This window comes from Camponotus floridanus, unplaced genomic scaffold (assembly GCF_003227725.1).
Source record: "Camponotus floridanus strain SB8 unplaced genomic scaffold, Cflo_v7.5 scaffold82, whole genome shotgun sequence".
Classification (NCBI taxonomy): Eukaryota; Metazoa; Arthropoda; class Insecta; order Hymenoptera; family Formicidae; genus Camponotus; species Camponotus floridanus.
Window position 1 is genome coordinate 213933 of NW_020229852.1, and position 17991 is coordinate 231923.

The window sequence follows — 17991 nt, forward strand, 5'->3', positions numbered from 1 at the left end:
TTGCGCACGCGGTCGATATTCGGCGGTCAATAGCTACGCGTAATGAACACCCCGAGAGCCGGAGAGAGACGAACGTTACCTTATCAATTATTGCCTACAATACGATTGTCCGCTCCTCCTCGGTCGCTTGCCTCCGATCGCCCGAAAATTCACCAAAATCTCGCTGGCCCGATCCTGAGCCTGAGCGGTCGCGAAACACGAAAATGGCGACGGTGGCAGAACGGCCGGCCGGCGGATCAAATCGCGTATGTGGCTCACAAATAAAAGATAGGCAACCTCACCGATACTTCTCCCTACGCTGAGGATGATCCTCGGCCTCGTCCTCTGCGGTTGTCTCGATAGCGGCGCCGATACACGACAAAGAGTTCACAAAATGACAACGACTATAACTGCGACTTATTAGGTCGAGCTCCCGCACCAGAATGATCCCTGGATCCTTACATCCCGGGTTGATAGCGGCGTCAATGACCGCGTAGAGGGGTGCGCAGCCCCGCGGCCAATCATATCGCGGCACGCGAGAGATCCTGGCGCTTCGCGAAATGCGAGGTATTTCGGCGCCTGGCGCGCAACGGCCTCACATTAAAATTTCGCTGTTGCGGGCCCATTTTCAATGGTCCGGTGGAGGCTCAACTGTCGTTCTCGCCTCTGCGAGGGAGATAGCGCCGATTAGGCCTTCGTCCTGTTTGGCCGAGAAGGGGCGATGTTGCCCCCTTGGTGTCTGGTGGCCGGACTTTTCGGGCGCTATTTCGTCCCTCGCTGGCTGTCGAGAAGCGCCGTGTCGTCAGCCGTGACGTAAGATCCCTCGATGCGCTCCTCGCTCTCCTGATCTTCTCCGGCGGGTTGCCCGAAATTCGCTCGATACAAAGAAAATGACAAATAAAATTAATAAACGCAACAAAAATAATAATATGGCTCGTCTCTCCGGGGAGCTCGATTATGTTCTCTCGATGCGGATTCTGGCGCGGCCGCTCGGCCCGCGCCCCGTTAAAATTATCGGGGCGGATGGACGCGCGACAGGACGGCCATGTCACAATATAATGCTTCGAGAAGGACCGGGGAGAAACAAACAGTAGACGGAAGACAGTACAGTACAGTTCGCAGTTCGAGATACAGAGTCTTTATATCATTAAATAAATTTGCTTTTCAATTAGAATTTGACATGTCTCTGATCGTTTCTGGCCCCTGAGCCTGCTTTCCTAAGTTCTCCCAGAATTATCTCCATTAATTATAAAAACTTTCTTCCTACATATGTTAGACTACATATTTTTTAGATATTTTTTTATGTACTTGACGTATTTTACCGTTATTGTTTCTAGAGGGATATTTGTAAATTTATATTATTTCTGCAAAAAATATATACGCATTTTTAAAAATCTTTACTAAGGGTAAGTCGTGTATTTTCACAAAGTTTCATTTTCTAGATATTAGAATTTCATTCCCAAGAGGTGGTTTTTGAATATTTTTATAATACGATAAATTAGTCTTTTTAGAAATCTTATCTAATGGCACAGTTTTTATATTTTTGTGATATCGTTTTCGAGATAGATTAGATTTTACTCTCAAGAGGATTTTGAAAATTGTTATACGATAAATTAATCTCTCACACGTATACATACACATATACACATATCACACGTATGCACACACATATACATAAATGGTTTTGTTTCTTAAAGCATTTTTGCACACTAAAGCAAATAATCATATATGCGCGAACGCAGCTTGAGGGACAAAATCGCTTTGAATGTGTGCGTGCAAAGATACGTTCATGAGTCTGAATCTGAATCTTGATAGAGGAAAACGAAAAATGTCACATTTCTGGCATGCGATTATCATTTCTCGAGATTGACTGCACCGATTTTATTCAAATTGGTCGCAATCGAAAGCTTGTATTCACATTATATTAGAAAAATGCCGTTAGATTTTTTATTACGGCTTTTCTGAAATATTTTAATCGAAAGTTAAGCTACTTGGTAGCGCCGCGTCGAGGACAGTGATTCTCAATGCTCGGATCCAGTTCTTTTTCAGTTTTTTATGTACTTGGCGTCGCGACGCTATCGCATCGCTTGATAATTTTCACAATATTGTTTTGCATATTAAAACTCTAATGTATAGAAAGACTGAATAGAAATATTAGATTCAATATATATTTCAATATATACTTTATGTTAAATAGAAATATTAATGCATACATACTATTATTGTATGAAAAAATCAATGACAAATGTGATTAATATCTAAATAATATTTTAAGCTAAGTTTGTTCAAAAACATTTATATATTTTATTGAAATATATAGATATGTGCGTATTGCATATAAAGATATTATTATTTACTATATATAATAGGTTTACATTTATGAAATAAATATAAACCTATTATATTTTAATTTAGTATTTATTGCTTTGTGAATATAAATCCTCTTATTCTTACATAAATTACATTACACAATTACTTATTTTTTTATTGGATTTTTATTGGATTTTATGGATTTTTGTGAAAATGTTAATAAAGTTTTATATATATATCCCTCCCCATCTTTACCATATATTTCTTTAAAGTAAGTATTCTTCTAATGTAGGTGGATCAATATTAAAATATTAAGCGGTTTGGCTACTGTATAAACATGTATGACAATTCATCAGAATTGTTGCTGTTTTGTACATTGAAACCACATCTTGGAGCAACAGTTTCTGGTTTTTCTTAAAATCAAGGAATGCAAATTGTGTTACTATTTTTTCAAAACCCCATTCGATCGCTTATCTTACAGAGCTCATTCTTAAATTAAAAATCGCTTGTTCAGGAGTCAATACTCTACTTGTGTATGGTCTAAAGTCTAAATAATAATTCGAGGAGAGGATAAGTGCAATCTCCATACAATACAAAATTTGCATCTGGATATAATGCACATCTTTCTAATTGAGTATATAAAGGCGAATCTCTAAATAAGCCTGTAAAGAAAATTTAATATCATTGACCATGCTAAAATTTAATTTCATTGACCATGCTAAATTACATTTTATAAACATAGCTGCATCATGTCGTCTACCAGAATATGGTCCATGAAGACTAACTTATTATACCATCTGGATATAGTATAGATTGATATTTGAGACAATGTTGTCGTTTGTGACCAGAATAATATTCTTGTTGATTTATAGATAGTCTACATATTGCTCGTGCTGTTCCGTCAATAAAACCCCAGCAATTTCGCACAGTTTCTCCTTTTGCTGAAACAATCTTTGAAAAAATAATTAATAAATTTTATTTATTGTAGCAAAAATATTGAAGATATATTTCTAATTATATTAACCCAGTGAGAAGGCTGATGTCGACTCGATGTCGATTCAACGTCGATTTACCGAAAACTCATCGACATCGAAATTGACTTCGAAAATCAGCCGATTTCGATCAAATTGTTTTGACATCAGGAGTTGCTTTTTTCTAAGTTATTTGTGTTCAAAACCCGTAATTTTGTCTACAATTAAGAGACTCATTATATGAGAGAGTATATATGCAGACAATCATCGATTCAATATCGATCGACATCGAATCGATAACCGATGATGATTAGATGTGGCGCTACTGGCGCTATTAATATTATTTTCCGCGGACATTGTTGTAACGGCGCGGTCTGCGTTTCTATCGGCGTTTCTTGTTGTGAAAGCGTATACGTGTGCGAACGTATGCTAGTTCACGCGACCGTTCAATTTCTTTGCGTTGATAGCGATAGTGCGTTGGACGTGTGTTATATACAGGCAATTTAACAAGTGGTCAAGCAAGTGGTCCTAAGCAACAACTTGGGAAGAATCTCAGCATTGACGCGAAGTGACGGGAATTAAGTTTTCCGAGAACCATGTCGAGTGACGATCAGCGTCCAGTAAGTATTTTCAGTTATGTTACATTTATGGATTATTTCTAGATTAGGGTTACGTTCCGACATTGAGCAAAATTTTCCTTGGAAAAGATGTTTCGGAACATAACCTAAGTATCAGTAATTAAGCGGCAGCACACTGGCACCACACTGAGGGCGGCATTGAGAGCTTATTTTTGTTTACTGATGTTGATTTCCTCTGTAATGTTCTTCGTTTATTAGTTTATTGAACTATGGTTTCCTCCTCTTTCTTTTATAGAAAAGCGAAAAATATTCTATTTCTTTAAATTGACTCTCCATGCATATAATTTTCTGTGTTTTTTCCAAGTTTCTGTGAAAATGGTTCGTACATCGTTGATTGGAACTTCTATGGTTGGATCTTCTTGTTCGTTAGCTCTTTCTTTGGCAAGAGTTCGTAATCTCATTTCCTAAATCTAAACACTTCATAAAACCTAGATGAACTGGTATTCATACATAAATATATAATTTTAATTTTATATTGATTTGTAAGTTCAAAGTATAATTTCTTGATATCTAATATATTTATTTGTATAAACGTTTAGCCTATTGTTGTTGATAATCATCAAAACACTGGTAATCTGTCAGTATTATTGCTGTTTTTAATTTTCATATTAAATTAATCTTTTAGAATGCTGTCTGAAAGGCTTTTGCGATGAGCATATTTTCAATAAACTTATGTAATTACCTCTCTTTTACAGACTCATAAAAAAGAATTCCATCTAGTTGTACATGGAACAATAAGATAGTATTTGTATTTACAAATACTTTCTATCATATTTGAAGCATTTGTTGATCTATGACAGATGTTTCACAATGCAGTTAACTTTTCAAACGTTGAATTATAAATTTGTTAATAAGCTGTTTTAAAAGCTTTTTGAACATCTACGGTGGCAATCAAATTTAATGCCTCAGCATTTTCTTTGTTACCCACAAAGAAAATGCTGATGCAAATGAATCATATAATATCATCGTTCTGTCATTACAAAATTCAAGAGTTTGAAAGTCGGAAATATTGTGCACTGAAATAGTACACTATTCATCATCATTAATAAAATCAATATCTTGTGTGTTTTTAATTTTCAGTGATAGAATACACTCTGAAAGATTTTACAAAATTGTTGGCATTTTCAATTAATGCCAACTAATTTTCTCCTAACTATGTACATTAAATGATTTGTGTATTTCAGTAAGCAGACATTCAATTTTTCGATGTGTATGTGAGAATTAAATTCTTCTAAATCCTAATAACAGAACGTCTATTTAAATTTTCATCTGTATAATAGCATGTTGCTTTCATAACTTTTTGATTGTTACTCCATATATATATTGTAGTACAAACATAATCAACTTGACTGAATATTTGTTGTAATCTATTTAACATTTGCTTCTTTCCATCCTTTAAATGATTTAGTGTCGTTTTAAGAAAAATTTAAACGGGGTAATGTTATCTATTAACACATAAAAAGTTTTTTACAAATATGATTCTATACAAAATTTTACCATTAAAATCTTATTACAATTTCACCTACTCGTACTATGGTGCGCTTATAAAGTTTCTGATTATTATAGTATTTAAGCCTTTTTTTATCGAAATTTGAGAAATTAAGCCACAAATTAAATTTTTCTTTACTATATACAGATTTCCTATATACTGTAATTAGATTGAGACATTTTTTGTTTAGTATTAGCAGGTTACGTATTCAGTGTCTTATGAATGTGATCTCACTAACATATTCTAACTAACTTTTTAGAACTATTGAGTAATTTCACTCTTTTTCTTTATTTTCCACTTTTTAAGATGAGTTCGAAATCTTACAAGCGGAGGCTACGACGAAAAGCTGAAAGAGAGGTATCTAAAAGATTCAAAGTTGATGAGATCATGAGCAAAGTCAATACAAGATATGCTATAACAAGTGACGCGGATAGTGAATCTTCTGATTGCAATCTCTCGTATGTCGACAGTATAGATGAATGTGAAATGCGTTATCTAGAACAAGAATCTGTACCAAATAATGATGCTTCATCAAGTGAAGAGGAAAATAATAGAAGTGATTCATTATCAAGTGCCAATGATGAAAATGATGATAATAGGCCTGGTGTAGATTTTGTCGATAATAATGAGAGAAATGTTGTAGAATTTGAAAATGATACTAAAAGAGAAGAATATATTATTGAAACTGTTCGTGAGTGGGCATTAGAGGCAGGACATCTATCCATGAAAAAATTGAATGATCTTCTCAATAGACTTCATGTAGTTTTTCCACGAATGCCCAGAAACTATAAGACACTACTTCACACTCCTGTTCATATTAATGTAGTTGAATTTGATGATGGGTGTAAGTTTTGGTACAAAAGTATTTCGACTAATCTGAATGCTATGGATCTGAGAGAGTATTTTCAAAGATATGATTGTATCAAGATTGATGTAAACATAGATGGTTTACCTTTATTTCAAAGTTCGAAGAAGAAGTTCTGGCCTATTTTGGGCTATCTTGTTGGTACCGAAAATGAGCCATTCATTATTGCTTTATATTTGGGCAAGCAAGATCCTAAAAATTCGGCAGAATTCTTGTATGACTTCGTTAATGAGGTTGAAAATTTGCTAGAAAATGGATACATTTACAATGGGGTAACGTACCAGTTTGAAGTTCGAAATTACATACTAGATGCACCCGCTCGATCATTAGTAAAATACACTATAGGTCATTCGGGCTATGCATCATGTGAAAAATGTACTGTTGTTGGTCAACATGTTGATGGAAGGAGAACTTACGTGCAACTTGATGAACCTCTGAGAACGGATCAGTCATTTCGTAACATGAGTCAGCGACTTCATCATACTGGTGTGTCTATTTTGTCGAGAAATACTAACATGATATCTCAGTTCCGCCTTGATCCAATGCATTTGATTTGGCAAGGAGTTTGGAAGAGACTGCTTAAGGCATGGATCCTGTGGAATGGGCCTTGGCAATTGGAAGTTAATGCAGTCCGCGAAATATCTGCTATTCTTGAAAATGATTTATCTCAAACATGTCCACAAGATTTTGCTAGGCCTCCAAGATCATTGATAGAATGGAATCTGTACAAGGCTACTGAGCTTCGACGAATGTGTCTCTATGATGGCATTTTTGTATTCAAAAGATATCTTCATGAAAATGTGTATAAACATTTTCTCTTATTGCATTCTGGTCTTTATATTCTCTCTAGTCTAGTTCTGGTTCGTTCAATGTTAGAAACTGCTAATGAATTGTTACGACTCTTTATACGCCATTCTGTCAACATTTACGGGCAGAAGTTTGTAGTATATAATGTCCATGCTCTCTGCCATCTGACCGCTGAATGTGCCGTATATGGACAGCTCGAAAACTTCAGTGCTTTTAAATTCGAAAATAGATTAAAATCCCTTAAGGCAGTTCTCCGATCAGGGTATCAACCGTTGCAGCAAGCAGCTTATAGAGACCTTGAAAGGTCTGCACGTGTTACTGTTCATTTGTCTTCTAATGATAAGCATGTTACTCTTTCTCAAGAGCACAGAGATCCAAATGAAGTCATGATTGGTACGCACTTCAGACGATTGTCAGTTGGTAAAATTTTTTTCCAGCTAGGAAGGAAAGATTCATGTTTACGAACTGTTGGTGGAGACATTGTTGTATTGAGGAACATTGTTCAGAATGAAGATGGCATTTTTCTGATTGGAAATATGTTCCTTAATGTTGAGAACTTCTACACATATCCTCTAAACTCATCTATTCTAGGCATTGTTCGTGTATCTGAGAAAGAATATGTTAGAAGAAGTTTTGCTCTGACAGACGTTGAGTCAAAATGTTGGCTAATGTCAGATGGTGATGCATTTCTGTGTGTGCCTTTGTTGCACACAATGCCCCTATTCTAAGTATTGCATGTATTCTGGCAAATCCCTACTATATGTATATATGTATATATATCTTGTTTTTTTAAAGATTATAATTTTCTCACATTATCTTTTATTTCTAACTTTTTATCTCTCTCTCTCTCTCTAATTCTTTTCTTCTCTCTCATTTCCTTCCTTCTTCCCCTATTCTTTTCTTTTTTTTCTATATCTTTCATCCACCATTTTCCTTCTCCCTTCTTTTCTAACAACCATCCTCCCTGCTGCCATTGTATATCTACATAATCTTCTTTGCATCGTTTTTAGTTCGTTGTCATCAAATTTATTAACAAAACAGAAAAAGAATCAAATGGCGACACAGTTTATGAGGTGGGCCTCGCCAAATGGATTGTTGACTTAAACGAGGACATGATGGGTACGACAAAATGGCCTCCTTCTTCCGTAGATGCTGGAAAACTTATAAGGAAGGAAACTTCCCCAGATCCAAATTGGCCAGTGTGCTATGTTGAGGTGATAAGGTACTTCGGTAAGTTTGATTGCACAAGTTAACTATATGAGTCATGCTTTTAGTCTAATTATTATTACTTTATTTGCATCCAGATACTATAAAAAGACCTAGAGAGATGTTGAAGAGATTGGTGGATGAAGGACTAACTTCCTACGAGACTGAAAGAGAATTGGGCCGGGGTAAAAGGAAGAAACGACCACCTATTATATATACCGATGATGATGAGGATTCAGATGTTCCAAAATACAATAAAAAGAAACAGTCTCTGTCTGATGACAGCGACTCAGATTTGGTTCAACATAAGAAAATTAGAAAGTTTGGCAAGTCAAAGAAGATAGATCAAGATATACCGGCACCACCATCGTTGTCCTTTCAACACAAAACCCCTAGTAACATAAGCCCAGATCAGAATGACAGGAACAGAAAAATTATTGTGACTTTTGCACATAAAAACACGGGAACTGCTTCATCTTTAATAGAGAAAATTAAAAGTCGAAAAACTGAGCGGCAAGTTTTTCAGAACCTAAAAGAAGAGAATCTCGAAAATGCTCTTAAGAAGCAGAAGAGCACATTAACTGTTCCTCAGCTGAATGTATGTGCCAAAAGCCCTTTGCAACAAATGAATGTCACACTGTCCGAAAACAATGTTAATAGTATGGGAGATGAGAAGGAAAATATGATTAATGAATCTGAAGTTGAGTCCAGCCTTGGAATCCCTTTTGAACGGCAAAGCCCAAGTTCAAGAGACACAGAAATGGTTCGGCCGAGTTGTTATACACCTTTGAGGTCTCCATTGTTGCACAGGATGAGTCCTAGAAATTCTGAAATCTTTCGTCATCAGCAATATAATTGTCACCGGAAAATGTCACAAGATGATAATGATGCTGAGAGTCTTTCCTTTGGTAATTATATTGTATTATGGTCAGTTGTTGGCCCTATTTATATTTTTATATTAATTATATTAACAGCTTAGCGAAAAATTAAAATTTTCGCTCTCGTTGGCTCTCAAACCGAAAATCACAGATTATATATATCTTTGAATTTCAAGAGCCGAAATATAATAATTTCAATTAATTATATTATTTAATTTCAGATATCAATAAGAGCATTAGAGAAATAAAATCTCTATGCAAAACTACACTTGTGCGAGTGGAAGAATTGAGCAGTAAAGTTGATGTCACAATTATGAATCAGACGCGACTCAACCGGTCTCTTCTTCCAGCTGAGAAAAGAATTATTCGTCCATCAGATCTACCGGCTCTTCCTGTTTATACAGAGGATGATCTGAAAGCTATGGAGAGATTTTTGGAAGACGAATCTAATTTGTCAGCAATGGTAAGTTTAAGGATGTTTTGTATTGATTTTTCACGTGTAATATGGAGTCTCTCTACACAAACATATCCGAAAATGATGCCTCTGATTTTTTGTATTTACTCTATACATGCTTAATTCTACTTGCACTGTTTTATATCCCTATGCCAGCGAACTGTAAATGTAATTGTTTGATTTTTAGGTTTATTATTTGGCTTCATTTTCCTTGAATAAAATTGAAGGAAAAGCAGCTGCTCAAGTTATGGCAAAGTTGATATCTAATGTACTGGCCTGTTCCTACAATTTTAAGGGTACTGACGGAAGTGGAAAAAAAGGCTTTCAAAATCTGCATCTTTGGGAGGTGGTTCAAGGTATGCATTTAAAGGTTTTTGAAGATTATTGAATATTTGAATAGTGACTTTTTCTTGCTATTAGAATATATATATACTGGAAATGTAAAGTATATCTACAATTTTCTTCCACTGTTTATGTATACAATATGGGTGTAACCATTTGGGAATTAATATATATATTTTGAATAATTCATATCTTGAAATATCAAGCTGATGCGTATTCTTTGATGTAAATATATCAACTCGATTTGATCATTGCTTTCCTAAATTGTGTCATTAAGGACTGAATGGATAGTCTGTAAACTGTATTGGTATTTATTAGCAGAAAATGTAATTATATGTCATATATTTCAGGTGTGATACAAATGCGATTTCCTGAGAGTGATCTCTCAGATGCCAAAGATTCTGTGATGTCCTGGTTGCGAAATGCTCCCTGGCGGAAGCAAGAGAAAGGATCTAACACTGGGAAGAGGAAGAGCAAGAGCTTTCTAAAAGAAAGCTCTTAAGTACTTAAGAAAACAAGACAATAAGTTTTTTCCAGTGTTACCTGTAACATGTGATATTTTTTGCTGATAGTGATATAGGGTTATGATATAGGTATAGGTTGTCTATTAGTGATCAAAATAATTGTAATGTCCATTAGTTATTTAAGGCGCCCAGCGCAGATGTAAAATGGGCCGTTTCTACTTCCGATTTTTTTTTAGATTTACATGCACTATTTACACGAGATGTTTTACACGAGCAACAAATACGAACAACTGTCTATATACGCTTGCTATATAAGATCTTATTGCTTTATCGTGTTACTCTTTTATAAAAATTTTTTTATGATTTCTTTATTGCACAAGCCACTCTATGTGATCACTTTTTGTGCAATTATTATAAACTGATTCATATTTGAGTGTAAGATTTTATTTCCATGATTAATTTTTTAATTTTCCACATATTAATTGCGATTCTTGTGCACATATTGCTTTTTTATTGGACAAAACACAAAAGTAGAGAAATTGGAAGTACTTATTTGGTCCTAAAATATTTAGTTTTTTTACACTCGAAATTTCAATACTCGAATAATCGATTTACATTTCTATTTGTTTTTTTAGCCCCATATTTTATGTATTATGCAATAGCTGCAATGATATATAATTACGACAACTTTATATATAAAAGAATAACCCCTTAGTCCATTATTAGTGATAAAACCAATTGTGATGTTAGATGATGTAAGACTAATGAAAAAATAATATTTTTGTTTTAAAATAAACATTGATTTTATCTAATTATATATATATTAAATTTTTTATTATTTCCTGCAATATTTGTCTGACTTAATAAAAATCGATTTGATGTCGATTAGACGTCGATTACGTCAACAGGTAATCGACATGAGAGACAAAAAGAGATCGATGTCGATGTCAATTTCGATCTCATTTCGAACCCACATATTGATATCGATTCGACGTCGGAACGACTTTTCGTGTCTCACTGGGAAGTCTTTCACCTGTGAATAATATTAAAGTTTATTTTTGTTAAGCCATGGTAGATTATTTAGATCTGTCAATAAATGTCCTTTTTGTTGTTGGATTATTCTCATTACAATATTGGAAATTACTGAGAAATAAGGAGCAGGTAGAAATTCGAATTCATTTTCTAAATCTGAGTTTATTAGGGTATATTAAACGTCTTAAATATATACATAAACCTTCTATGCCTACAAAAATTCAGAAGAATCTTTGTTATATTTATTTTTTATTACTTATTGTTATATTTATTTTTTATTAATTATTGTTATATTTATTTTTTATTATTTACCTAAAACGACATATCGGTTTTCTGTTTCTATTCGATGAGGTATGCCAAGAGCAGTTGTAAGTCGTCCTATGTGTTCTCTTTCAAATCGAAATTTTGTTTTACATTCTTCTGGTGTCAAATTATTTACATCCAATCTTTCGTATATTTCTGATATGGACATTTTCGCGAGGTACTAATAACTCGTTTATAATAACATCCTCTACTAAATTAAAATCGAAAACAGCAATGTCTAACAAATCCTCCATTTTTATACCTTCATTTGAATATCTTTTCGTTGTATATAGCGTCCGTTACGCAAAAACTCTTTTTGGTTAGAGCACGCAATGGCAAAATACGGTATTAAGTCACATGTCTTTAACGTTTATCGTATCTAAAAAGACGGTATTACAAAAACTCTCTAATTCCCATATAGGAATAGCCAGACTTGACAACAGGGCCAATGCTTGACCCGATATATGGTAACCGATGATTAGTCGATACTTGGCATTCTATATTAGCCCATGCTTGGGGAATGATTGGGTGCATTTACATAAGAAATCGCTACACTTTGCTACAGCGCCAATGCTTGGCCCGATATACGGTGACCAATACTTGGCTTACAGTATTCGCCCATGCCTGGCTTACTGTATTTGCCCATGCCTGGCATTTTCGAATTTGCCAGAAAATTCTAGAAACTTGGCAGGTATAAAAAAGTCAACTTGGACAAAGTGACAATGTCGCAGAATTATTATAAACAAAAAAAATTTCGAAAATTAAAAAAGCTAAAAGACAATAGGTTAAGTTGTAGTAAGACAGTTAATAAAAAAGTTGACGAAAATAGCAGCGGTAAGGATGATATTGACACTAATGTGCGATTATGTGAGGTTATGTTGGATAATGAAGAAATAGTCAATGTGAGTGAGAATGATTCTGTACATAGCAATAGCATTAATGACAGTAATATTAATTCTCCTCATGAAAATGATTAAAATATTAGTGTAGTGTTATGCAATGAAGAAATGAATAGCGTCTCTGATTTGAGAAGTAAACTTCAGCAGTGGACACTTGATAATTTGGACACTTTGCGGTTGAATGTTGTGACAGATTTGTTACGAATACTACGGGATGTAGGATACTCATCTTTACCAACGACTGCCCAAAGTCTTTTAGGAACAAAACACCATCGAGTTTTACAGCAAATAAAAAGCAATAAAAATACTCAGGGAGAATATATTTATATCGACATAGAACATGGTTTGCATCAGGTTATTAATACACAAATATTTATGGAAAAAGAAATCTGTGTATTAGTTCACATTGATGGTGTGCAAATCTACAACAATTCACAAATACAAGTTTGGCCGATTATTATGAAAATATTTCATAAAGAATACAATTGTGAACCTTTCACAGTTGCTGTGTTTTGTGGTGATTCCAAACCTGCAAGTGCTCATGATTATCTAATTGATTTTGTAACAGAAGCGACTAAATTAATTAATCAGGAGTAACAATCAATACAAGAATGTATTCTTTTCGAATAATTGGAATTATAGCTGATTCTCCAGCAAGGTCATTTATAAAATGCATTAAACCACCCGGTGCATTCTACGCTTGTGAACGATGTTTAGTTAAAGGAATCAGCGTTGGAAAAAAATTGAAGAAAAAAAGAATATATCCTGAAACAAATTGTTCTAAACGTACAAAGAAGTCTTTCGAAGGCCGAAATCAACCGCAGCATCATAAAGAAAATGCTGTGTCTCCATTGTTAATGTTGCCAAATTTTGATATCATTAATGATGTGGTTTTAGATTCTATGCATTTATTATATCTCGGAGTGATGAAATATTTAATAGAAAATTGGACTGTGAAAAAAAGCTCTGCAAGACTAAAACGAAGAGTTATCAATAATTTCCACAGAATAATATTAAATGTTATAGCTGATGTGCCTTGTGAATTCCAAAGAAAAAAATTTGATATTAATCTCGTTTCAAGATGGAAAGCTACGCAATTTAGATTTTTTCTATTCTACTGTGGTTCTGTCGTTTTAAAAGATGTTTTATCTGATCATCATTACAGACATTTTTTACTGTTATTTGCAGCATGTCGTATATTAAATAGCAGTGACTTATCGTTGACCACTTGTAATTATGCTAAATATTTGCTAACTCAATTTTTCATATTATTACTGTCACTGTATGGAGAAAGTTCTCAAGTCCTCAGTATGCATAATTTAATTCATGTAGCAGACGATGCGATAAATCATAACATTCCGTTAAGTGGCATTTCAGCATTTTGGGGTGAAAGCTACATTGGATTTTTTAAAAAATTAGTCAAATCTCCAAATAAACTATTAACTCAAATAGTTAATAGATTATCTGAATTAAAATCTGGAAATCGTTTAAAAATTAAAAAAAATTATATATCAAATTGTGTAATAGATGATGGCGCTGGACTATTTACTTATAATGGAAATGATTATAAAATTATATCCTCAATTAAAATGAATAATTCTACTTTGAGATCAGTTCATCCTGATAACACTGTTTTACTAAACAATTCACAAATCTTCGTTATTAAACAAATTATGAAGAAATATAATAGAAACGAAAGTGATCTTATTACGATTGAAGACATTTTTGTCTTGGGATATGAAATGACTAATCAAAGTGAGGCCTTTGATTATTCACTTTCATCAATACAATCAGCGTTTTTAGTGGAAATGGATTTATTGCATCGTATAAATTACTATCAATTAAAATGATTAAACACAAATGTGTTTTATTAAACATAGAAAATAAATTACACGCAATTACTCTGCTGCATTTTTAATAAATTTTAAGTGGCAAGTGACATCTAAAAATATGTATATATATAAAATAGAATATATAAAATAAAATAAAATGTATAAACAAGAAAAAAATATATATAAAAATATATAAAATACAATAAAATAAAATTTAAAGAAAATATATATAAAATAAATATAATAATAAATAAATATAAAAGTATCAATAAGTGTGTAATATATATATATGTAAAAGTGATGATGTAAAAAAGTTGCGCCATAACAAACAACGAGGAATGTGGATGTGCTAGTGCTGGGTATGTATATGTATATATATATATATATATATATATATATATGTGTGTGTGTGTGTATGGCAGTAATTTCGGAACATGGCCACAGTTTGTAGGCAGCGCGCGCAACCGACTTATGGTTAGATTAGTTTACGCGGTAAACCGACGACCGGTCTACGACTCAGATCCCCTCTTATAATCTTGTGAAAGGACAGAGTTGGAAGAGTTAAGGACGCGAAACTTATAATTCGAACGACTATTGTGCAGTTTTATGAAAGTTAAACAGATAGAAAGTCAAACAGATAGCAAGATAGAAATAATTTGACAGAAGACAAGGTAAGGAAACAACAATTTTAAGGTTATATATGTGGACACGTGTACATTAAATAATTGTATTTTCGATTAGATGGACGATAAAAACATGGAACGTTATGCGATCGTTTCACAGACGAAAACTCAAATTCTTGCAACAGAATTCTTGATTTGGTTCCACTCTCATGGATACATAAAGATAAAGAGGACAGATATATCTGTCTATACCCAGGTTCTTGTGATTACCAGCACATTGAGGGCTGACTATTATCTTTGAAAGAGCCCGAAGAACATTGGGAATCTTTTTCAATAGAAGTCATTTCATATGCAAGTACGTAATAATATTAATAGTTTGTTTATAAATTTATCTGCGGTTATTGTCATTTTTTTCTTTTTAAATAATTAGAAGATTTGAAACAAGGGAAAAGACGACTCAAACGAGCCTTAAAGTCTGATGAAATTTATTGCACTGATGACGGATGTACTGAAAGCCGATCTATTCAAATGTCCACGGATGTCATTGAAAAAAGTTTGAATACTGTAAAACCCTTGCACTGCAATAAACCTTTGGCATCAGTAAATTCATTGCTTGACATCCAGCCAAAAACGAAAAACAATTCAAGTATATAAATTTTTTTCAGTTTTGTAAAAAGTAAAACTGTATGACTAGAAACTTTAAATACGAAAGAATCAATTTATGTTTAATACACGCTTTCAGAAATCTAATTTTTAGGAAAGTCTTAGTATATGTAGATTAAATAATTTCATGCAATTTATTTGATACTACTTTTTCAACACAATAACATCATTTTAAGTATAGCGTTATTTATTGTTCAGTTATTAATACAATGAAGCGTATGATCTTGCTGAAACGTATGATCTTTTTTTTTAATTTCAATAAATATAATAAGCACATACATCTAGCTATGACTCGTAGCTTTTTTACTATATCATCAATTTTATATATAATTTTTATATTTTAGGTATATGCTTGACGAATGAACCAGCAAACCAAATAATAGATGTGGTGCAAATGATAAATGTTTCTTTTTCAGAGGAAATTGCCGCAACAGATATACGATTGAGTAAGTACTCAAAATTTTATTAAATATGTATTGCTTTTAGATCTATCAGATCTCTAACTTAATATTCAATAATTTTTTTTAGTTTCAGAGAATGTTTCCGTTAATAAGGAATATATAGACCACAAGTTTGAAGAATTACAAGAAGCAATAACAAGTCAAATAGCTTTTGCCAAAAGAAGCATTTTATATGATTTGGAAAAAAAAATTAACGAAGTCAAACATCCTCTTTTACTAAACAATCCAACAGGAACTAATATGGTACAAGATGGTATAGAGAAAATCAAAAGCGACTTGAAAATAAGTTTGCCCACAGTAACATTAGAGGATTTTTTGCAATTTGAAAATTTGGTAAAGAATTCTGAAAACAACAGAAAATCATTAGTAAGTAATTTTAAATAAGTAGAAAATATATCTCAACGTTATTTATAAACAAATTTTTTAATTTTTTAATTTTGTTACAGATGTCACTGTTTCGAACTTTAATTGCTGGTGATGCAGCCGTAAAAGACAGCATTGCTACAGCTTTAGGCTCAGTGATAGTCAAAGCGGTCCAATTGCAATATTCGGGGACTGGAAGAATAATTCACGGTCAAGGAAAAAAAAATTTCAGTGAGACAAACACATATCTATGTTTAAGAGGTATAATTTCTTTTAATATCAACCTTATGTCTTATATGACAAGAATATTTATTATGTAATATATTTTGCAGATGCTTTGATTGACAAATACGGAAATACTCTGGATGTAAAAAGATTACCGGGCCAGGTGGGCATATGGTTGTCCCAAGCTGGCGACCGAGAAGACGGCCGAAAACAGCGACAAAAAGATAAAATAACTACTTCTATTTAGCAATAAAATATCCTATAAAGCAATAAAATATTATATATATATACTATAATATATATTTAATATATATATGTTGAGATATTTTAAAAGTTTAAAAACAATAAAATGTTTGTAATTTAAAACTTTAACTTAACTTTAAATGTTTTTTAACTTAATTTTAAATGTTTATTTCCTTTTCTGAGTAACTTTTCCGTACGGTAAAAATGCCAATATGACTTTCTTATGGTACCAGACTTAACCAAATTGTTTTTTATTGCTTTGTTGCAGACATAAACTATTATAAATATATATTTATAAAATAGTTTACTGAATATTTTTCGCATTTTTATTAAAAATACATTAACATATAATAATTATATATAAATATTCTTAATAAAAAGGAAAACAATTTCTAATAAAATATATTTTGATAAATGAATTTTGATATATCTCTAAAAATGTATTAACGCAATAAAGCAATAAAAAAAATAATTTGGCTAAGTCAAGCACCATAAAAAGCTATTATTGGCCAAGTATTGGTATAATAGATTAGTCATTAATGGCAAAACATTGACAAGATATATTGACCATTAATGGCCCATCATTGATTACAATGTTTGGCCATACATTGTTACGCATTGCTGGACCGAAGTTATCATTCCAGAGAAATCCCATTGCTGGGCCAGTCATGGGCGCCATTATCGCATCAATATTGGTGACTTGGCAACCAGTTTTGGTCCAGAATAGGGCCGTTAGTAAAACCCTATATGAGTATCGGCTTTGCACACCTTGCAGACTTTGCCCATAACATATACATGTATATAATAATGTTTCATGTAAGTTATTTCACCGAAAATATAAACTATTTTTATATTTTCAATGAAACAACTTATGTAAAAAAACACTATTATATATAATATCTTTTAGACTTTACGAGATATTTCGATAGCAAAGTTAAAATGGA

At 32.9% G+C, this 17991-nt stretch overlaps 1 protein-coding gene across 1 annotated transcript; it reads left to right on the forward strand.

Annotated features, from left to right (window-relative positions):
- The first annotated feature begins 3583 nt into the window (after positions 1-3583).
- LOC112639679 lies at positions 3584-9777 on the forward strand. The gene is made up of 5 exons (XM_025414517.1): positions 3584-3880; positions 8070-8289; positions 8364-9173; positions 9365-9606; positions 9754-9777. The coding sequence occupies exons 1-5, from the start codon at positions 3857-3859 to the stop codon at positions 9775-9777; spliced, it is 1320 nt and encodes a 439-aa protein (XP_025270302.1). The 5' UTR covers positions 3584-3856.
- Positions 9778-17991: the final 8214 nt, after the last annotated feature.